The 23,935-nt window shown below is 42.8% G+C and overlaps 1 protein-coding gene across 8 annotated transcripts in view; it reads right to left on the reverse strand.

Moving 5' to 3' along the window:
• MCTP1 (multiple C2 and transmembrane domain containing 1) overlaps positions 1–13,489 on the reverse strand; it is a 558,214-nt gene extending 544,725 nt beyond the window's left edge. For all 8 annotated transcript variants that reach the window (XR_005019457.1, XM_036848826.1, XM_036848822.1 and 5 more), the window contains exon 1: positions 12,715–13,489. Coding sequence is in view for 7 of the 8 variants with exons in the window: in XM_036848826.1 (XP_036704721.1) it covers positions 12,715–13,437 (723 nt within the window). In the remaining variant the exon portion in view is untranslated. The remainder of the gene's footprint in view (positions 1–12,714) is intronic.
• Positions 13,490–23,935: the final 10,446 nt, after the last annotated feature.

Below are 23,935 nucleotides of genomic sequence, written 5' to 3' on the forward strand. Positions count from 1 at the left end.
AGTTCTCCTCATGGGCTTCCCTGGTGGTGCAGTGGTTGAGAATCTGCCTGCTAATGCAGGGGACACGGGTTCAAGCCCTGGTCTGGGAAGATCCCACATGCCGCGGAGCAACTGGGCCCGTGAGCCACAACTACTGAGCCTGCGCGTCTGGAGCCTGTGCTCCGCAACAAGAGAGGCCGCAATAGTGAGAGGCCCGCGCACCACGATGAAGAGGGGCCTCCGCTTGCCGCAACTGGAGAAAGCCCTCGCACAGAAATGAAGACCCAACACAGCCAAAAATAAATAAATTAATTAATTAATAAAAACTACAGGGAGAACAATGATTAAATTGATTTTTAAAAAAGAGTTCTCCTCATAAGAAAAGAATTTTTTTTTATTTCTTTAATGTTATAGCTATATGAGATGATGGATGTCCATTAAACTTACTATGATGATCACTTCATGATGTACCTAAATAACTACGCTATACACCTTAAACTTATACAGTGTTAATGTCAATTATATCTCAATTAAACTAGAAGAAAAATAAATAAAATAAAATGGGGGTGAGAGGACCCATAGTTAGTTGGCCTCATGTCAAAGGTAACATGATACAACTGAGCAAAGAGAGCCCAGCCCGGGGTGGCCAGAGGAGGACCATCATCAGCACGTCCTACCTCACATAATGAAACTTCAGAAGACGGAATGTGCATTGTGATTTAACAAATATTAGTTCAAAGGCAGGGGAGTGAAGGCCAAGCCCTACCACAGCAGATAACACTACAAAGATGGTCATGGACACTTATGCAAAACAAGTCCACACAAACCTAGTACGAAGCTCTAGCTCCAAATACAAACAAAATTTGTGTAGCTGCTTGAAGCTCACATTAGACTTACACTCCTAGAAAGAAAAAAATAGATTTTGAAACAGGAAATGGGTACTTACAAATACACCATTCAAAATGCCATCCATATATAATTAAGAGGATTATGTTATAAAAAGAGCCATTGAGAATCATTAGCAACACTAACAGAAAATAGTACATCCTTTAAGCAGCCAACACAAACAAAAGCTCTGCTGTCCCAGATCCATTTGGTCCTAATTCAGTTATTCTCCAACTCTCTTTTTCAGGTGATTTCAAAAAATGAGCTTTCTGTGATTGTGAGAATACATCTTTACAACCCTAAAGGTATCACTTTTTAGGGTTGAGACTGTCATACAGAGTGAAGTAAGTGAAGAAAGAGAAAAACAAATATCGTATATTAACGCATATATGTGGAATCTAGAAAAATGGTACAGATGAACCGGTTTGCAAGGCAGAAATGGAGACACAGATGTAGAGAACAAACGTATGGACACCAAGGGGGTAAAGCGGCGGGGAGGTGGTGGTGGTGGGAGGAACTGGGAGACTAGGATTGACATGTATACACTAATATGTATAAAATAGATAAGTAATAAGAACCTGCTGTATAGCACAGGGAACTCTACTTCACTTTGCTATACAGCAGAAACTAACACAACATTGTAAAACAACTATACCCCAATTTAAAAAAAATAAAAATAAAGGGATGACTTTTTCTCTAATTAAAAGGTGAACTGTATCAATAAAGAAACTCTCCAAAATGTTTCCCCATTTTTTATGTGAGGATCACTTTGTGAGACTAAAGCCAGGCCAACCCGTAAATACTAATGAAGAGCTTAGTTACTGTGACATCTGGGTTTCAAAAGATTAAGGAAATAATTCAATGACCTGTCTTCCATGGTGGCTGTAAATAAGATGAACAGTTACAGAAGAATGATTATTGTTACTGAAGAAAAGGTATTCCTTATACATTAGTTTAAATTCAAAGGAAGATTACTCATTCCCTTTGTAGAACACACCCCACAGTAAACGATAAAAACTGTCTTCTAATTTTTTTTTTTCTCTTTGGTTGAGCTGGTTATTGTACACCTACTCATACTAAATGAACCTAGATCATTTGTAAGGACTATGTTATCGCTGAAATTTAGTATTATCAGATTAAATTCAGGTGGAAGAATTCTGGAGTTCTTCTGGTTATCTTTGACTCCAGTGGGAAATATGATGTATGTGAAAAAACAGGTATGTATGTGTATAAACCATACTAGGTGAAGGCATAATTGTGTGTGTGTGTGTGTGTGTGTGTACAGCCTATGTCAGAGCAACACAAAATGTCAAAACGTTATAGGAGCCAATTATTTAAACTTCACTGTGGGAAAAAATTATGAAAGCCCCTAATAAAAAAAAAAAAATGCCTGACTTTTCTTTTTTATTTTCTCTGCTCTTGTTCCCAGAAAGAAAGAGAAATGACATAGCTGAAAGGCAAGTAGCAGGAGGGCGGAGAATGAAGAGCCAAGACCCAAAGAATATACCACCTGGATAGTCCTGTGACAGAGGTACACAGACTAACCATGGTTGGTCATTCAAAATACACAAAGACCCTCTCGTGGCAAGGTCCGTAAAGTTCTTCCTCATACCCTGGCATATACCCAGGAAGAAAAACGTTGGCACTGGGGACAGTGAAAATGTCAGGTAGAGAGGAACAGATTAAAAACACTTTACAAAGCTCCATCTTCCTTGAAAAGAGGCAGAGGGTGTGGGGCCTGAGAAACTAACTGCGAAAGGTCGTTCTCCCTCCCATCTCCGCCGGTTCCCCGAAATCTCACTCACCCGACTCCCTCCCGAACAGCAGGTCAGGAAGTCACAGAAGCAGCAACCTGAGTCTGGAGTAAACGAATGCCACCTAGCAGGCCAAAGGGAGCAGAGTGGGACTGGGGCGATAACCAAACTGGTTAAGTCAATGTGTTTTTTTTGCTTAAAACCGCTGAGTTGAAAGGGCACGTGTGCAAGGCCACAGAGAACCAGATGAGATCCCAATCTCAGCTGGACCCCGCCCCTGCCCCCTACTCCAGCTTCCTTTTGAAAGTCCAGGGAGGCAAAGAAAGAAAAGGGAGGCGCAGTCTGTGACTGCTCTCAGCCAGGAGACAGCGGCCACGCTGAAGGAGAGTGTTCCAACCGCCAGGGAGCTTGCGGTTTGGCAACAGCTCTGTAGTGACACAGAACTTGTCTCCAAAACCTATTCCAATCGCAAAAGAGATTTTGGAAAACACTCAGACTTCTAGTCTGGTGTGGTGAAAATATTATTCAAAGGCAACTCTAGAAATGCTGAATTTCTCTCTTATCAAAAGCTATTTTACATTTCAATAAAAGAACAGGGGTCAAATATGGCTTAAGGGTCCAGATAGAATATTGTTTCTATTTTGAGAGAATATCTATTTGTAATTTTCAGAAATTGATCATGTGTCATGCATGGGTCAACCCTGAATCTGAGAGAGAATGCATATTTCAACACATTTGAGCCGCAATGCCTTAAGATCGAAAATTGCCAACAGAGTCCTTCAATTCCAAACCTTTTCATTGTAACTATTTCCCCAAATATTTAGTCTCTGACATCAGACACCATAAAAATCTATGTAACAGAAATGTGTAGGAGGTTTTCTTGTTTTACCTGTTTTTTTTTTTAACTGACAAACATATGTTTTGCCCTTTCTTTTGCTCCGTTAACACTCACTACTTTCAGTGCCTAATACTGCAGGGAAAAGAACTATTTTACTCATGGAAGAATCCAAAATTACTATAATATAAAGAATATGAGCTCTTACATAAAAAAGAATGAAATAATGCCATTTGCAGTAACGTGGGTGGACCTAGAGATTACAATACTAAGTGAAGTAAGTCAGAAAGAGAAAGACAAATACCATATGATATCACTTATATGTGGAATCTAAAATATGACACAAATGAACTTATCTACGAAACAGAAACAGACTCAGACACAGAGAACAGATCTGTGGTTGCCAAGGCAGGGGGCGTGGCTTGGGGAGGAATGGATTGGGAGTTTGGGATTAGCAGATGCAAACTATTATACGTAGAATGGATAAACAACAAGGTCCTACTGTATGGCACAGGGAACTATACTCAGTATCCTGTGATAAACCATAATGGAAAAGAATATGAAAAAGGATATATATGTATAACTGAATCAGTTTGCTATACAGCAGAAATTAACACAACATTGTAAATCAACTCTACTTCAATAAAATAAGTTTTTTAAAAAGAATCTGAGCTATTACAGTAAATAGGTGACAATCTGGCACTCAAGAGCCTGGCACCCTCAACCACTTTACACAAATGCAAATTCAAAACTTAACCTTCCCTCTCCCTCCCAAAGGAAAATACTTTTCAATACAAGCATTTGTGAACAGAACCAGGAAAAATCAAAAACATAAGGGGGACATGTGCTCTGATTTATTCCTTTCACTCTCCCTTTTCCTGAAGGTTCAGCCACATCCCTGGCCTTATAAATCTTTCCATCTCCCCATCCCCAGGGTCAGTCACCTGCCCAACATCAGGCTCTCACGGGACTGCCTTGGCCTCCGAGTGGTCGCCTGCCCCTGCTGCCAACTTCACCCTTCCAAGGCTCACTTTCCCTGTCTCCCCTGCTCAAATGCCTCCAGGGGTCCCTCTGCCTCCCTAGATATGCTCCTCAGCCCCCAGAGTCCCCAGACCTTCATCTCCACCTTCATTTCCCTCTACCCCACCCCACACCCTAGGCTTCAGTCCCACTACTGACGCCCCATTTCTGAATACACAGGGCACTTGTTCGTCTCTGCGCCAATGGCAATATTCTTTCCTCCATCTCCCTGCGTCCGAATCCTAAGCACACCTTCAAAACAAGGCAGAGGCCATCAGGTGGCAACACCCTCAAACTGCTGCCCCCCAGCCTGCTCCTTACCTGCACCCACACCCGCGCCGTCTCCTCCATCTGCAAGGGAGAGGGTCCTTCTTCCACTGACGCTACCATTCCCCTGCTCTCTGGGACCCACCCCCACCTGAGTCCTTAAGGCCTTCAGCCATCAATTAACCCCCGTTCTCCTTTAACTTCAACCTCGCCCTCTCCACAGGCGCTGACTCATCAACCCACTCAGGTGATATCCATTAAAAACAAAACCAAATTCCATATATATGTGTCAGCATGTGGTATGATACAGCAGAAACTAACACGCCATTGTAAAGCAATTATACTCCAATAAAGATGTTAAAAAAAAAACCCAAAAAACCAAAAACCTGCCCATGATCCCATCCCAGCCTGGTTCTCGTGTTCTCATCACCACTTTCTTTTATCCCTTGTGGAGAGCCAAACTGCTTGACCACTCTCTGTCCCCACCTCATCTTTCCACGCACCCTCCAACCCGCTGCATTCTATCTTCCATCCCACCACTCCTGGTGCTGTTATTTTGTGAAATGTATTGACACCTACTACGTCCAGATAACATTCATCTAGCACTGGGAGGGGAGAGGAGAAATCAAACATGAGCTCTCTGAGTCAGAAGTTCAAGCTGACAACTAAAGTCAGCCCACAGATATATTTTATTTGGTCTGTGTTGCGTTTTTCTAAATATCAATTATTTGTCAAAAATTCAAGATTCTGGAGACTTCACGCAAAAATCTGCCTTTTTTTGGCTTCTGTTAAAGAATCTAGAAACTCTGGCAGCACTGCTTTCACTGCATGATAATAATCAGCTGGAGGTGAGAAGCAGCTGCCCCTCGAATGGGGCACCGGCTTCCTCGCTCACCACGGGCCCCATCAAACCTTTGCTCATTTTCTTTATTTTGATGGCCTCTGTGGGTAACGGAGTTCGAACACCTGCTCTAGATCAGTGCTGGCCAATAGAAATAAAAATGTGTCACACACATAATTTAAAATTTTCTAGCAGCCACCTTTTTAAATGAAAAGGAGCAGGTGAAATTAACTTTAATAATATATTTTACTTAATCCAATATATCCACAATACTATTTCAACACACAAGCAACATAAAAAATTAGTAATAAGATATTATACTTCCTTTTCTTTGAGCTAAGGCTTCAAAATGCGGCGTGCGCTTTACGCTTTCCACCCGTCTCAACTTGAACTAGCCACTCTTCCAGTGCTCAGTAGCCGAGTGGCTCTGCCATATGGGACAGCACAGCTCCAGATGCTTAATGGTTAGTTACAAAAATCGTCTTGCAATCAGAAAGAGAGAAAATATTAAGGAGAAAGAGAAAGCAAGCAGGACTAAGGAAAAGGGTGATGATGTCCAAGAGGAGGCATGGTGAGAGTTTGAAAACAGGAGAAGAGGAAGTAGGGACACAGAGACAATGAACAGCTCTGGGCCAGTCCTCCAAGGGAAGAAATGCCCTGTATAGGCAAATGCAGTTGACAGGCAATGCAGATTCTCTGGAGGAGTCTTTGGTGTTCTAAAAATAGGCTCAGCATTAGACAGGTAGTCACTATGAGAAGCAACTGACCAACCGTCTGAACCCCAGTTCACACACTTGGCAACAGAATGAGTCAGGCTAGTAAGGGCAGGATTCTTGATCGAGATTGGGATTTTAATCTAGTTAAAGTAAATGGGTTTGAGGAGAAGTGCAAGGAAGCAGGCAGGAAAGTATCTTGAGCTAAGATCCAAGGAGAGTTCAAGACTCAGAGATCATGAGAGAGGATATGTCAACAGGTGTTGGTGATTCAGGTGTCGGGGTGTGATCTCATAGGCCAGACAAGGAAACGTGGGTGCAAAACAGATACCTGGAATCGGAGACCAGCAACAAGAAATGCATCCTTGAGCCAGAGACCTCGGAAGCAGAAATCACTCCTCCATCCCCCACGTGAGCACAATATGGTGGTCATATCCTCCCTTTATGCCCTCAGACATGAACCAGAATTACAGGAAAGCCATGCCAGCAACTGGGAGAAGAGGGGAATGTCAAATACATTTGCCAGGCGTAAAAGGACTTGGAAACAAGAAGGCAAGAACATCATTACACAACCATAAAGTGAGTTTGAAACTTTTCCAAGAGAACTTATCTCTGAACAACTCCAGCCCATCCATTCATCCCTTCGTTCATTCAGCAACCATTTATTGAGTAGTCTTCCCCGATCCACTTTACAATGCTGATTAAATAGGTCCATTGTACTAAGGCTTGCCAAATTCTACTCTAGCAGTGCAAAATACAGTGAGATTGCTAACACTGAAGGAGCCTCTCTAAATAAAACCCATGGGATTAAGAGGATGCATTGATCCTAAAACGTCCAGAGTCCCATTTGCCTATCATGTGTCATAATTTTCCAGATTGGCTAGGGCCCAAGAGAATGGGAAATAAGGCTGATATAAAATATCTCAAATAGATTTCATAGGAAAATTGTTCTCTCAAGAAGGTAGTATGCAGGACTTTAAAATCTCATTATATTTAAAATGCAGTTTTCATGTTGCTTGCACTCAGACTAATATTAAATAGGAGTACTTGGGACACTGGGGAAATTGTGGCCTACTATTCTGCTGAAAAAACTTTCTAATGATAAGAAACCGGTATACATTGGAGGGGGAAATATATTTGCATACAGTCTTGAATTGTTGAGGTATAGTAATCACTCTCCACACGTGATTTATAAAAAGCAATGTAAATTAGAAGAAAAGGTTGACAATGACAAAGAAATCAAGATAGCACATAAAGTTCACCATGCAGGGAAAAAAATGATATCTTCAATGGTAGCGACAAATCAAAATTCACAAATAAAGACAGTAAAGATTATCTGGCAAGTGGAAAAAAAGGACTTGAGGAAGAGTGCCTCACACCTTTGAATAATTAACTTTATAGGAAGATAAGCTTATCATAAACAGGTATGTGTTATACTGTAATTTTATGAAAACAAGCAAGCTTACCTAAAGAAAGTTAAGACAATATCTGTTTCATTCACATAAAACAACCCCCCCAAAAAGCCACTATTCACAAAAATGGCCCTCAGATATCAAGAAAGGGTTTTATTTAGGATGCTTGGTTTGTTGAGGCAGGGAAATATATAGTTTTTAGTAAGTTTTCCAGCAAAATAAAAAATTCAAAGCAAAAAAGTTTCACATTTCAAAAAATTAATTTCTGCTTATCTAAAATAGATGTCTGCTATGATACTGTAAGTAACTATGATTTAATTTTAAAAATGCATTACCCTAACTTCTGAATCTGCAGATTTTGTCAATGCTTATAATGTTATCTACACATACTTTTTACTCTTCATCAATCTAGAGTTGGCAAACGTTTTGATAATCCTTATGAGCAAAGAAATCATACTACATGTTTCCTTGTGGTGCCAAAGACATATTATTAACCTTTAATTTTATGAAATCATCCCATATTTCCGAACAATGGGGCAACAGAAAAAAAGGGGGAATATTTATCCTATTTTCTTTATGAATCTGTTAATTTTATTTTATTCCTTCAAGTATGTATTCACATTTTCATGATAATGTGCACATATTTTCCAAAAGTTATGTAAGATTTTTTCATTACTGTGTGAAGCTGTGATGTCACCAGTACTGCCTGGGTTAATTTTAGGCTACTTTTGCCACCACTGCAAGGAAAATAATTTACATCTTCAATGAAAAGGACCAGCAAAGCCCCTGTTAATTGTTTTCAACACCCACTTACTTGTAATGGTGGCATTGGCAAAACTTTAATATACCTTTCAAAAATAATAACAGCACACAATTGCTAGTGCCTACTGAGACAGGTTTCAAGCCAATTTCAAACATCTACCTCATAACAGTTGCATTTATACAAGATCCATAGCTCTACTCAGATCCACCAGATACACCTGACAGTAATTAAAGGTTACAGGAAACAATTCCACTCCAAAGTAAACCTATCACTCTTGTTTATGCCCTTTCTCTGGAACAACCAGATGTCCCAAAATTTCTCAAGAATGCAATCACACATCAAACTTGACATGCTGCTCCAAAATGTTCTAAGATCTCACCCTCACTCTCTCACTTGCAAAAGCTTTGGAAAAGCTACTAACACTCCTTTTAGGAGCTTATTTTTGAGATTACTGGGGGATTTTTAGTGGTTTTAATTATTTACATTAGGAATTTTTTTAAAACTTGTGCTTTCCCCAAGACTAAGTTAGGTTCTTTTAAGTAAGATTAAAGACACCTGAAAAATAAATAGCAAAAATTACCCAAATCACATTTTTAATAGTTTTTGAAAATACAGGCTTTCTTTAAAAGATCAGATAATTAATAAAGCAATATTTACTTCATGTCTAGACTTAATCTTAGAAAATATCTTCCACTTTTTGTTGGGGCTTTCATATGTGTTTTAGGAATTTTATCCCAGTGAATGGATATTCCTATCATACCCTGAATATTTTATCCCCTTTTTTTCAAAATAATTTTTGCTCCTCGATGACAGCAATTTTAACAAAATGAATTTGAAAAAAAAACAACAAAAGTTTAACATTCATAAACACTACACACTTTTGTTAAAACACTTAAAAAACGCAACATATTCATTCCTAACTCTTTATCTTAACGGAATTTCTGATTCTAGCAAAGTATAAATTTAGTAACTCATCAAGACAGAATACATAAAATTGGCACATTTTTGATATGCACACAAATTGAGAACGCATCTCTCCCAACTGCGTTGCAGAAAATGAAATGCATCTGGTATGACAGTATGGCCCAGCATGTGAACTAGAATCAGTGGGAAGAAAGGGGTTTCTTTTTTTTTTCAAAGCAGAACATTTTAAATAATGCACATGCCCCAACAGCAAGGCATTATTAAGTCTGTTAAACTGTCGTTCAAAGGTATATTTGGCTAAAGAAAACATAATAGCAAGAGGGCTGACAAGGGCATAGGAGGTAGAATGGTTTGTTTAGTTGTAATTATTATACATCAGTGGCTTCCAAATCTCTTTCCCTAGCAGTCCAAAATGATTTTTTTGTTTTTGCTTAATATCTCCACTCAGCGTCAGTGTACGTGCACATATGTTGTTGTGTCCTTGTGCTCGGCTGGGCAGTGGAGAGGCAGGGAGTGTGTTGGAGAACATGGCTGATGCCAGGATCAAGCAGAGAACAAGAGAAAATGTGAGCAATTTGCCTTATTTTGCAACGAATTTTCTTTCTTCCTTGAGAGAAAGTGCTTTTTATCTAGGCGATCTGAAGATGGATTTAATGTTTTTAGCATCTTTTCTTTTTATGCGTTCCCATCTGTGCTTATGAACTGTGAATAAAACTGAAATCTGCATGTGCTACGCGCTTCCTCCCCATGCCCAAGTATCTTCAGCAATGAGGTGTTAGGAGAGCAAGGAAAGATCTCTGAGACGTGCCGGAAGCTCGGAAGGGTGCTGCCGAGTTACACCTACTCCTGGACACCTTAGAGTGTCCTCTTCCAGGTCCAGCCTCCAACTCCATTTCTTTCTTCTCTCCGTTCAGAGAGGTGAGCCAGACTCCTTGAGTTGGGCAAAGAGGCATTTAGAGGACTGAGGAATCCTCTGTTGTGCATTAGTGACAGAGTGCTGCTGAAAACTGCATTTGTGACTCCTAACGGAGAAAACTGTCCACTTCTCAGGGCACAAGGCTTCCTGAGCAGCAGATGCAGGGAATTAACAATAAAGCCTCAGGGCTTATTTTCCTGCCTACACTCCACTTTTCACCTACTCTGGGAAAGATATTTTAGCTTTTGTATTCCTCCTATGACTTCACTGAAATTCTGGTTCTTTATAATGAAAAGCTTCTTTAGAACTACAGATGGTATGATCAACAATGTCATTTGTAAATGTGATATAAAAGATATGCAACAATGCATTACAGAGAACAAAGAACAAATTAATTCAGCTAATCCATCACAGAACTGATTCTAGGGATCCAGAATGTATGTAAACTTGCAAGTATTAATCAATAGGACTGAAGTTATCTCAGAGACATAAAAAGTTCTAAAAGTTGTCAAACGTAGCTGTAGCGATGGAAAAACACTGTGGAGAATGACAAAAACTCTCTATGTCATATATTAACCATGTGACCTTGGAAAGATTATTTAATTTCTCTGAGCATTCATTTCCTAATGCATAAAATAGCAACAAGAACTTCTATCATGTAGGGCAGCTATGACGATTAAATCATGGAAGTGCCCAACATATAGTGAAGGCACACACAATAATGTTTGTTTAGTATCCTCTCAAAAAAGGTTTTTTGGTCTTTTGTATACAAAATTTATATTTACATAGCAGTTTTTAAAATAAAGATTGATAGTGTCTGAAAACGTTTGGGTAAAAATGAATATAAAGATTAATTCTGAATTCTCTTGCTTTTACTGTGAAAATATCTTGGTTCAGTGAACTGCAAAGTTATTTAGTAAGTTAACATTTGCAGCAATATGATCTCTGCCTTCCAAAATAATTCAATTCTTATTTTTTATCATTCTTGATCATAAAAGTTAATAAAAACAAATGTAAACAAGTACCTCAGCTCTAAAATTCTTATACATTAGGATTATGTACACACTCAAATATAAATATTTTTAAAATATATAGTATTCATCTACACTGAATTTAAAGAATCTTTTTAAAACCACTGTTTACCTCATTTTGGAACCAGAAACAGGAGTTCTAGTCAATTCTCTTTCAAGATAAAAGGAAAAATAGGTTTATTTAGACTTTTTGTCAGTATTATTTCTGCCTACTCTTCTGAGAATAACTGTAACCTTTTTCTAAACCATCAGGTGTTTTCTAGAGCATTAGTAACATCAGGTTACTGCAAGCAATTGTGTTTATTAGGCAACAAAACATACTAGTATTCTGGTTTACTTTCTGAAATTACACTAATAAGTTAGCCAATAAACTATAAACATTTTCAACTGAAATCCCATCTATTCCCATATCTTACCCTTCAACGCATGGCCTCATGGTTTTTGTGACCCAACTTTTAATCTAATTAAACTTTTAATGTATATGTCATTAACCTAACAATTAATCAGAGTCAAAATAATTAGAATTTAAACAAAGTAAGATGTATTGGCAGAAAAGAGTTCTTTAGGTCCCTGGCAGAATGGAACTTTCAAAATATTTGCTAGCATTGACACGATTTGATAAAAATTTACAAAAGGAGAACATCGCCTCTGCAAAACCGAGGGAGTAAAAGCTGTCACTCAGTGGAACGCTTTACAGATCTTACAGATACATTTTTACTTGACTCTTGCCTGACCAGAGAGTCAACATCACGTCTACAGCAGAATAATTTAAACGCAGCTACTTCAGATGACTATCAAAACTAAAAAGGCCATAGGAACATCTGTTTAACTCGGAAGCGACACTCACGCTGTCTACTTGTTAGGCAGCGATCCACTCGCAGCAGAAAGTTTTGAGAAGGGAGGGCGGGAAGATGAACAGACTTCTGCTTAAAGGGTTTCCCCAAGACATGACCTCACGTTTGCCATTAATTCACCTCCTCGCATTTCTAATTTTCCCTGCAAGTTGTTGGGTTTGCTTGTTTTTCTTTTGACAAGATGAGACTTAGCTAGACAGTCCTTTTAGGAGATCTCCAAAAAGTACCCATTTTATGTCTAACTTTATTCCTCTCCTATTTGGCTACAATTAATACTTCCACTTTCATCGGCAACTGAGAAAGCTACTCAAACAGCTTCTAGTAGTAGGTATTATTTCTGTCAAAAGTCAAGTCAGAGCGCAAGTCAGAACTCTACTAAGCAGGAGCGGGACGTTTTCTTTCCACTGCTTGAACTTGGTAGCACCCCTACCCCGCCAGCAACTCCCGGGGTCTCGATCGCCCACAGCTGGAGGCGTGGCCCCGCGCACCCAGGCTCCGGCCGCGCCCACCTGTCACTCACCCGGCTGCTGCCGCGCTCCTCGCCCTTCTCCGCGGTTCGCGGCTCTGCTGGGCTCCGTGCTGGCTCAGCTCGAGGCGGCGGCGGCGGCTCCAGCAGCTGCTCCAAGCAGGCGGTGCCCGGCAGGGAGGAACTCTTCTGATGGCACAAGTGCGCCGCGGTGCCCCGACGCCGTGCACCCTCATCTCGGGCGCGGTCCCCCCTCGGGGGCGGCTGGGGTGAGGAGGACAGGGAGGATGAGGCAGAGGACGAAGAGCGAGCTGAGTCCGGGGAGCGTCCGCCAGGAGGCGTCACTCCGGCTGCTCCGGCGGCTGCCAGCGGACCCCTTCCCGCGGGAAGCAAATGCTCGCGGATCCGGCGGCGCAGCGTGGACCCCTGCTCCGCTCTGCCGGCACCCCCGGGCTCGACAGGCTCCGGCGAGGAGCAGCACAGGTTGGGCTGGGAGGAGGAGAAGACGCGGTCCAGCACTTGCTTCCGTTTCTTGAAGCCGCTCCACCTGCTGCCCGCGCCACCCGAGCCGGCCAGTGCGTCCCGCCTACCCCCCGGGGGTGGCGGGGAGGGCGACGGGGTGGCCGCAGTGCGGCGCTCGGGGACCCCCGCGCGCCCGCCCCCGCCGCCCTTGCTCTTGCCCACCCCCAGCTGCAGGTTCTTCCAGAGCCGGGCCTGGAAGGAAGAGGACGCCGCCGCAGGCTCGGGCGAGCCCGCCGCGGCAGCCCGGGGCTCCATCCTCCACCCCCTGCTCCTCCGCTCCCCTCCTCCTCCTCCTTCTTCTCCGCCCGCTCCGGCCGCGCCTCCTGCCGGAGCCCCGCGCTGGCGGCGACGACGGCAGACGCAGCAGCAGAAGCCGGGAGTGACTGGCGGCTTCAGGCCAGCGCGGGGGAAAGACGCCGCCGCCGCCGAGGCTCTCCGGCCGCGGGACTCCGGCGCGGCCTCTTCCTCCCGCACCTGCGGGGGTGGGCTGGCGCTGTAGCCAAATCTCGGCCGCCGCAAAGTTTCTAGCTCCGCGCTCCGCGGCTCCAGTCCACTGGAGTCCCCCAAGCCGCGCCCCGGCCCCCTCTCCTCTCTGGCTCCGGGCTCGGGACGCTACACGCACCGGGCGTGCGTTTCCAGCTGCGCCTGGGACCGCACCCGACGCCCTCCGGGCAGCACCTGTCAGCGGCGGCGGGGGCGGCTGCCTCCGAACTGGACGCGCGTGCGACTCACACAACAGGGAGGATCGGGCTGAAGACCCTCGGCGCGCCCCGGGACCGTCCTCCAGCTCCTGGGTGGGAGGACGCGCAGGCGAGAGCCGGGTGGAGCTGGTTAGGGACCAGAGCCAGGCTGCTCCCCAGGATCCGGCCACAGTTACCCACGCAGCTAGCTCCGGGCCGGCCGCTAGACTCGCCCTCCGGCAGTCATCCTAGGTCCGACGAAGTGAGCTCGAGTGGAGATTATGCGCCTTCAGTGGGTCCTGTGAAGCGCCCGGTGTCCACACCAAGAGGTGAAGCTGACCGAGTTCTGAGGCTGAACGCCGCTGCCCCCGCCCCGCTCCCCGGCCTGGGCCCAAGACCAGAGTTCGATTTCTTCTGTCTTGACTTCATCCCGATCCGCCCCTCCCCGCTCTTTGCTTGTGCCGTTAGTTTCTCTTGTGATCCGGGTCTAGAGGTTTCCGGAGTCTGACAATAAAGCCAGCCCTCAAGTTGCAGGGAGTTGACCGTGTCCGAAGACGTGGAGGGTGCGCACTGCCTCTGACCCCGTTCCAAACGCAGAGTACCTTGTTCTTTTCACTCAAGTGCATTTTCCTTTGGTTACGTGCAAAGCAAATGGGAAAGGCTCATTCAGACTTTGTTTCTCCCGAAATCTACTGCTCCCAGGGTCTTCTGATTCTACTGAGAGCCTCTTGAATGGCAGGTGACACAATGCTCCTTCTCAACTCCACTGCCTTCCACACCCCAAAATGTGGAAAACTCAGAAGAGCTTTGGCACCGTATTGTCTATTCCAATCTCATCCAGCTGGCGGTATGCCCTGGATGTGTTACCAACCTCTTTAAGCTTTTTATTTTTCTATTTTTCCTTTATAACAAATACTTAACAAATATTTATTGAGCACCTACTATGTGTCAGGCCATATGATAGGCTCTGAGGATGCAGCTGTGAGCAAGGCGGAGAGGGCCCCACCCTCATGGAGCCCATGTTCCAGTGGAAGAATCAAACAGAATTTCTAATGGTGAAATGTCCCACGGAGAAAATAAAACAGGAGATCACACAGAGCGGCTGTGGAGGTGGGGTTGCCAGATAGATTGCAGGACAGCCAATTAAATTTGAGTTTCAAATAAACAAGGAATGAATAATGTTTGAGTATATGTATGTCCCAAACATTGCACAAGACGTACCAAAATACTCTTTGTTGTTTATCTGAAATTCAAATTTTACTGAGTGTTTTGTATTTTTATTTGCTAAATCTGACAACCCCATACAGACGGTTTTTTGGGTTTTTTTTTTTTTCACGTTATGTGTATGGGAGAGTCTCTCTGAGAAGCTAAAATTTAAGTTGAGACAATGAGGACAAAACAGCCATTGAAGGATCTGATTACAGCATTCCAGGCAGAAGGAACAGCAGGTACAAAGACCCCAAGGCAGGAAGCAGCTTGGCTGGGCATGTTCAAGGACAGACGGAACCACTCCAAATAATGTGGAGAAAGGTGGGTAGAGTTGGAAAGAGATGGAAGGGAAGAAGTGAGCAGGGTCCTGCTGGGGTGGCTCCTATAGCCATAGTAAGAGCTTGGGTCTCCTGTAAGTGAAATGGGGAGCCATTTGGAGGGTTTTTAAGCATGAGGGTCATGTGATATGACTCACTAATACCTACCTCACAGGGCTGTTTTAAGGATTAAGTGAAAAAGGACTTCACTCAGTGCCCGAGGCTTTTCCACACTAGAGAGTCACACTGAAAATACCACAACCATTAAAAATTACCTCAATATAGAGCTACTCTGATAGCCCAGAAAAGAAACTGTTAAATCCAGAAGTCTTCTCTGAAGCATAGGAAAAATATTTTGTTACTAGTTTTTCTAGGATGTCATAAATGAAAGCATAGAGAAGATAAGTAAAGAAATAAATAATTACTATAGCAAATTGAGAAGAAATGATCATTGCTTCTTACCAAAGCTCTTTATAAATATGTCATTTGTCAAATTTATTGACAAGGAGCCATGGACCCATGGAGATAACTCTACACAATTCAACCTTATGTTCATATAGTCTTTAATGATACATTTAATGGACTTTTGTAGCTTTATGTTTTCATTTTTCTCTTCTACCTAATTTTGCCTTGGACATACTAACTCTGAGATTTCGGATTCTGAAATCTACAATCCCAAATAACACTTATCCATCAATGTGAATTCATTTATAGAACTGGTAAGAGCATATGTAACTTTTCCTAAATATCTGAAGTGGATTATAAATTGAGAGGCTGCCCTACAAATTGTGCATTACATAAAATTGCACTAGATATGCTCCTTGCCATCAAATGTCTTGTTATATTTAAGATAAGATACTTATAAAAAAACTCTACAACACCAGGGGACAGTGAATGGTACCAAGAGATCACTAAGGGAATACAGAAGAGTGAAGAATCACTTCTGGCTTGACTGATCAAGGAAGATTTGTTGGAGACATCATCTGAGCTAAGATCTCTAACAGGTGACAGAGTACACCAAGAAGATAGATTGCCACCTGCAAAGGAAAGCAAAATTCAGGGCACGTAGCAAAACTTCAGTAAATGTTAGCTATTCCTTCATTACAATTTACTAAGCATCTTAAATATTTATAGAGCATCTATTGCTTGAATGAATATGAAATTAATATATGCATCACACATTGATATACAAGAGGCTGGGAAGGTGATAGATAAGGTCATATTTGAGTAGGAGCTCAAGGAAGTGAGGGAGGGTACCAAGTAGTGAATCTAAGGGCAAATTTTTCCAGGAAAAGGGAGCATTAAGTGCAAAGAGGCTGAGACAGGGACATGCTCAGCTTGAGGAAGAGCAAGAAAGACAAAATAGCTGGAACAGAGAGCAAGAGGGGAGTGGGAGGAGAAGCTGTTGCAGAGACGGCTAAGGGCCAGATCACGGAGGACTCTGTGGTCAACAGTGAGGACTTTGGGCTTGGTTGGGAGGGGAAGTCACTGGGGAGCTTGAGTAGAGTTTCTCTGTGATCCAACTTTCATTTTAAAAGACTCACTCTGGCCCCTAGGTTGACAATAAAGTGCAGGAAGGGAACGGGTGGGAACAGACCTTAGGTAGGGCCATCACTATAAATATATACGTAAGGGACAATGGTGGCTTTGACAGAGGTGGTAGGTGAGAAGGGGTTAAAGTGGTGAAGTTCTAGATACACAATGTTTTGAAGATAGAAGTGAGACAACGAGCCATAGTTTGGATGTGGGGTGCTCAAGCATAATGCTAAATGGTTTGTGTCCTTTACCATATGTAATCTTCACTGCAACCCCATTTTATAGATGAAGAAACCAAGTACGAGGCATGTTTAGTGATCTTACAAAGTCACTCACTGAGTAATCAGCAGATCCCAAGTCTACAAGGTTCCAAAGCCACAGAACTTATTTAATTTTAAATGTATGCATAAATAAATAGAATAAAATAATTGAAAGAGACCTCAAAAGAGGCAGTGATCCATGTCCTTACCTTGGGTGAGCAACAAGACCATCTTGGGCAGAACCACAACTTCCACTTGATGAGATCAAGGACATAAGTGCAGGCCCAAAAAACAACGTTTCTGGGACTAATTGAGTTAAAGGCCGACTAAACGGCACTTACGGAGCCCTCTCATCAGCGGAGCCTTGGCTGCAGTCCCAGCTCCTGGCACTGGGCCAGATGCCTTCAGGCCCTCATTTTCTCTCTCAGTCTCTGAAATGGGGACAATAATATCTATTGGGCTGACCCACCTCACAAGGACCCAATTAAAAGCCAAATGGAGGCAGCATTTCTGAAGAGGAAAGCCTGTCCACGAGAGACAAGTTATCACCACCTTGTAACCAAAGCCAAGAAAAGCTACCAGACGGACTTGTTCCCCCTCACATGGAAAATCCTTGCCTGTGTGGAAAGAAGCACTTTGAACCCTTCAAAACCAAGAACCCCGTTGTCACAATTCCACATGTTGAGATGGCTGCGGACTATACAGTCAACTTAACAGAATAAATTCCTGTGCGGGCGTAAACAAGTTTCCATTTCTTCCTTGAAAGTTTTCTCAAAGTTCTCAAAAGCAGTTCAACGTTAGGTAACTTCAGAGGTGCTGTTTCTGTTTATTCTGTTTAACGTCAGCCGCTTCCTATTTTCGTCTTAACCAGGGTGGTAAACGATTCTAGAGTCCTAGACCAAGAGATGCTCTGGAATTTCTGTGTGGGAAGGACATAGGGTTGTCTATGCAGCTTAAATTAGAGAGGGGGGAATTGAAGATATATTTGCATAATTTTTAAAAACTCACTTGTCCATATAAAAGAGGAGAAGAAGGGGTTATTGGAGATTTGGAGGGAGCCAAAGCCCCTGCCCACCTCTCAATGCCGGTTCTGTGCTGCATAATGTCAGAAGACATGGACATTGGCCTGGTGCTGCATCTGAGGGCTCTGTCACCACAGGCAGCCCTTGGAGCCTCAGTTTTTCACTAGTAAAAAAAAAAAAAAAATAGGACTAGTTTCCCTCTAAGGTCCCTTTCAGCTTAAAGATGATGTAAGCTTCTGAAACAAATCTCCAGTGTAGAATACAATCCATCTACTCATGCCTGGTCTGATTTCCTACTTTGTGGTGATACAAAGACAGGTACTATGGATGGGCATGTAAATAACCCCCTTTGACAGATGCAAACTATTATATATAGAATGAATAAACATCAAGGTCCTATTGTATAGCACAGGGAACTATATTCAATATCCTGTAATAAACCATAATGGAAGAGAATATGAAAAATTATATATATATCTGAATATACATATATATGTATATGTATATCTGAATCACTTTGCTGTAAACCAGAAACTAACACAACATTGTAAATCAACTATACTTCAATTAAAAAAAAAATACCTTTGAATATATACCCTGCTGCAGAAGCTGTTAGGGCCCTACTCCTATCCCTCAAGGCCTCAGCACTTCAGTGAAGGTATCTGATCTCTCCACCTGAAGGCTGTCTTCCAAATCACATCCCTTCTCCCTCCAAGTGCCTGGAACAGCCCTCAACCAATGAGTGCTGGCATTGATGTGCAGGTGTTTCAATAACTCAGAGGCAGGGACTCTATACTGCTCCCAGTTCCAGTGCCCTCTGTACTGGTTGGCTTGATAACATGCCCCTTCTCAGCTTCCTTTTGTTCCTGTCTCACATGCCCCCTACCCTACCGCTGGTCCCTGTGCCTCATCAATAAACTGCTTGCATTTGAATCCTTCTTGCTAAATCAGCTTCTGGGGGGACCCAAAGTAAGGCACATTATAGAGACATTTGAAACTCTAGCTAATAAGGTTCCCAATTTGAGCACTCTATGAGAATAAAAGTAATGTCCTCCAGCAAGATTCCTTTGGGTCATACAATTCTCTTATAAAGACTATAAAGACATAAGTTATCCCAGAGCCTATAGTCTATACTCTGAAAGTGAGACCCCATGAGAACCAGAGTATTCGTCTATGATTTACCTCCTTGATATGGTCCACTGACCTCCTAGAGTAGACAATAGGGTAGACTCCTAAGTATCTATTACGCACTGGAAAATTATTCTCAACTGATCATGATCATTCTGTCCCTTTTCTCAGACCTGTAACCATTCCTGGAAACTATAAGAGTGTATTACTTGGGACTGGATTCAACTGCGAGTAACACATAAACCTTAAGTATGTTCAATAAGCCCGAAGGTCATCATCCAGACCTAGTATGGCATTCCTTCTATCTTGTTGCTCCAACACACATGCCTACCATTCTGCAAGTCACTGCAAATTCCAAGATTGTCAATGGAGCTTCTGCCACGATAGTCACCTTCCAGCCAGCAAACAGGAGGAAAGGGTGAAGAAGAATATGCCTCTTGCTTTAAAGTTACTTCCCAACTCTTCTAATATCCCAAGGGTTAGAACTTCAGCACATGGCCATGCCTAGCCATAAAATCTTTATTCTGGGCAGTTGTGTGCCCAGCTAAAAATCTGGATTTTGTTACTGGGGAAAAAGGGGAAGGTGAATATGGGGGGACAACAAGCAGACTCTGACACAGAGGAGCAGTCATTTGAGGGGCTTCTTCACTCACAAGGAAGAAGCACACAAGAAATGATCTCTTTATCTACACGTTTTGGTGTTTGGTGCGATGGCTGGAACTGCCACAGCCATTTTGTTATGAAACTGAGGGTGAAGCGAACACCCAAGTTACAGAGAAGAGAGATGGAAAACAACCTCGACGCTTGAGGATGTCATTGAGTTACAGAATCAGTCAACCTAAGGCCTTCCTTAACCCTGATACTATTATTATGTAGTTATCCATTTATTATTAATTAGAAAGTTAATTTATCTAGGTTTTTAGCCAGTTTATCTGAATTTTATATTAGTTTCTTATTGTTGTCACAACGAATTACCATAAATTTAGCTGCTTAAAACAACACCCACTTGTTACCTCACAGTGTCTGTGGGTCAGAAGTCTGGGCATGGGATGGCTCAGCTGGTCCCTCAGCTTCAGATCTCCCAAGGCCGAAATCAAGGTGTTGGCAGGAATGCACTCCTTTCTGGAGGCTCCAGAGAAGAATCTGCTTCTAAGCTCATTCAGATTGTTGGCTGAATTAAGTTCTACAGACTTGCAGATCTGAGGTCACTGTTTCCTTGCTGGTTTTCCACAGGAACGAGGGGCGGGGGTCATACTAAGCTTCTAGAGACTGCCCGCATCCTTGACTCCTGGCCCTCTTCCCTGTCTTCAAACCCAACAAGGACAAATTGAGTCCTTCTCACACTTCCAATCTCTCAGACCCCACCCTCTGCTTCATCTCTCTTACTGACTCCTCTGCTGTCTTCTAGTTTTAAAGGCTCATGTGATCACATTAGGCCCACCTGGGTAACCCAGGATAATGTCCCTATATTAAGGTCAGTTGATTAGAAAACTTAATTACATCTACAAAGTCCTTCCCCACCTGTACCTATACTAGCATTTGACTGAGTAACTAGGGGCAGGAATCTTGAGGGGATGTCTTTAAAATCCTGCTTACCACCAGTTTCCTAGAGCCCAAAGCATCCTGATTGACACATCCTCATTGTAGACCAGAAAAAAGGTTACCTCTCCCCAGATTGCCTCATTCACAGTGGGGTATTGAACCCAGAGGAACTGGCTCAGATTTACAAAGTAGTAGAATGAAGACTGACATTCATCAATGATAAGAACACTAAGAGACTGGCTAAACAGGGCAGACCTTTCCTCTTTGCTGTGTTATTTTGAATCTGGCCCTTTTGCTAATTAGACTCATACTTCTCCCCTATTTTCTTCTAACATAATGCTTTCCAGGTTGCAACCAGTTTTTAGTTTATTTCGAATCCAATCCCCTAACTCACACATTTTCCCCTAAGTGAGATAAAATGGTTATTTAAGAAATATACATTATTGATTTCAAACCAGTGCCTGAAAATTTAACTGCCTTTCTGGCAAGCCCTATTTAAAAATGTCTGCCTAGAAAATGCACAGGCAAGAACTAAGTAGATGAAATTTTTGTATTTTTTTTAATAAAGTAGGGTTTTCTTTTTATTTATTTATGTATCTATCTATCTTTGGCTGTGTTGGGTCTTCGTTGCTGCGCACGAGCTTTCTCTAGTTGTGGCGAGCGGGGGCTACTCTTCATTGCGGTGCGTGGGCTTCTCATCGCAGTGGCTTCTCTTGTTGCAGAGTACGGGCTCTAGGAGCGCACGCTTCAGTAGTTGCAGCACGTGGGCTCAGTAGTTGTGGCTTGGCTTGCGGGCTCTAGAGCGCAGGTTCAGTAGTTGTGGCACATGGGCTTGGTTGCTCTGAGGCATGTGGGATCTTCCCGGATCAGGGATCGAACCCGTGTCCCCTGTATTGGCAGGAGGATTCTTAATCACTGCACCACCAGAGAAGCCCTTTTGTATGGTTGTATTCTGAGTTGACCTTCCCTCTGAATCACATAGAGTAAGTAGGAAAATGGAAGGAAAAATGGAGTTACTAAATGTCTATAAATATCCTTGGAAAAATTAAATCAAGTACAATGTCTTTTATGAAGAAAATTACCTTAAATGAAACTCAATTGGCTAAAATATGTTTCTCAGATCCTGATTTGTAGCCTGTAAATCCATCCCCCGTGTTTGTTCTTAATCTTGACTTCTGCCATCATCCACAGTTAAACCTCTAAATTCTGGTCATGTAGTTACATAGAAAGTACAGGTATGTTTTCCCCCTTCAATTGAACACCTGTGAAATCAAGATATGAGGGGACTTAGCCCAGGCCTCATGTAAAGTCAGTGGTGGAACCAGTGAGGTCATTACAGGTAGCAACATCTTTTAGGGGACCTTAGGTATAATCCATCCTTACTCCCCACCACCCCCAGTATTTGTGGATCTATTTCTCATTCAATTCTACAATTCAGCAGATTGGATCTCACCGCAATGTAACCACTCCAAGATCGAGAATTGCTTGTCTCTGTCAGGATATATCAGACAATAGCCTGAACTCCGAAGACATCAGGTCTGGCCTTGCACAGACTTGGCTCAGGCTGGACAGCAGTGCCTGGGAACTTTGTGCTTTTCCCCGAGCATCGGGTTAAGAAACTAATTTGAGCTGGAACTATTGCTGCCAAAAATAAACAAAATGGTATTCACCATTTACTGGGGCTGTCATCTATAAATAGGACCTCTGAGCAGTGATGAGGTTTGATATATGGCAAGAGGGCTAGGGACCTGTAGGGACAGTTTCTCATTGCAAACAGCAGTGCACTGGGATCAAAAATCAGTCCTGCTAACTTTTGTGCAGATAAGAAGAAAAATATAGTCTCCTTTATGTTTTCTGTAATGAGTCTGGTTTTCCTTTAGAGTAATGCCACTCAACCAGAGGTTAATGGAGAAAAAAATAACAAAATATTCAACCCAATTTTAACAATCATCAAGATTGAATCCTTTTGATAATCCCTTTAGAAAATGCCCACAGTCTTCTTGGGACAAAATGTTTGTCTCTCAAGGGAGCCTTCTCTTCCAACTCTTCCTAAGAAGGTATCTTCGGTGGATGCAGAAAGGGTGTGATTTTCCACATCTTCGTGAAAGCAGGAAAGAGTCACCATTTGAAGGCGGTGTCATCTGCCTTTTCTGCTCTGGGGGTGATGCCTCTTGTCCACCGGGTTTGCCTGCTAACAATCCTAAGCAAGTCTGTGCTTACACGATCTGGTCTCTCCCACCAGAATCAGAGCCCAGAGAAGCTCCCAGATGACGCAACCTGCCCTTGGCTCTCACTGGCTGGGGCCCCTGACATCTATCTGTACATCCCTTATCCAGCCTGGACCCAACTATCCATACTAAGCCTTTGCTGGGAGTACATCTAGGCCCACTGGCTCTCAACTCAGTACCCACAACATTAAAAAATAAGGCAGGCTCAGAAAAGCTGAATGTCAGGGCCTCCTCCTGCCAGCTACAGAGCGCCGTCTAGTTTTTGTTAATGTTGCTGCACCCTAAATTGGTTTGCAACAGCTCTGTCCTCTGGGAGTAAATAGTTGGAACTCTTGCTCTTGTCTCTCCCTCCCTCTCTCTCTCTCTCTCTCTATCTCTCTATCTCCCCTGCCTTTCCTCCATCCCCTTGGACTGGCCTTTGGTACCCAGACAGGATAGGCTTATCAGTCAGGGTTACGGTAGGAAATAGATGGCACCCTCAAATAAGGAAATTTTAATATAAGCTTAATAAATTTAATTATTTTCAAATGCGTGGCAAGGTTTAGAGCAGTAGCTCTCAGAATGTGGTCAGGAGACCTGAGATCCTTTCAGGCCAAAGCTATTTCCCAATAATTCTAAGATGCCTTGTGCCTTTTTCACTCTCAGTCTCTCACAAGTGTCCAGTGGGGTTTCCCAGAGGCTACATAACATGTAACATTTACAAACAAAGGACATCATAAACAAAGTAAAAGGTAAAAAAAACAAATGGGGGGAAACATTTGTAAAATATCTAACAGGCAAGAGATCAAAATGCAGAAATTATAAAGAACTCCTTAAGCTGGTAAGAAAAAG

This window comes from Balaenoptera musculus, chromosome 3, assembly GCF_009873245.2.
Source record: "Balaenoptera musculus isolate JJ_BM4_2016_0621 chromosome 3, mBalMus1.pri.v3, whole genome shotgun sequence".
NCBI classification, from domain to species: Eukaryota; Metazoa; Chordata; class Mammalia; order Artiodactyla; family Balaenopteridae; genus Balaenoptera; species Balaenoptera musculus.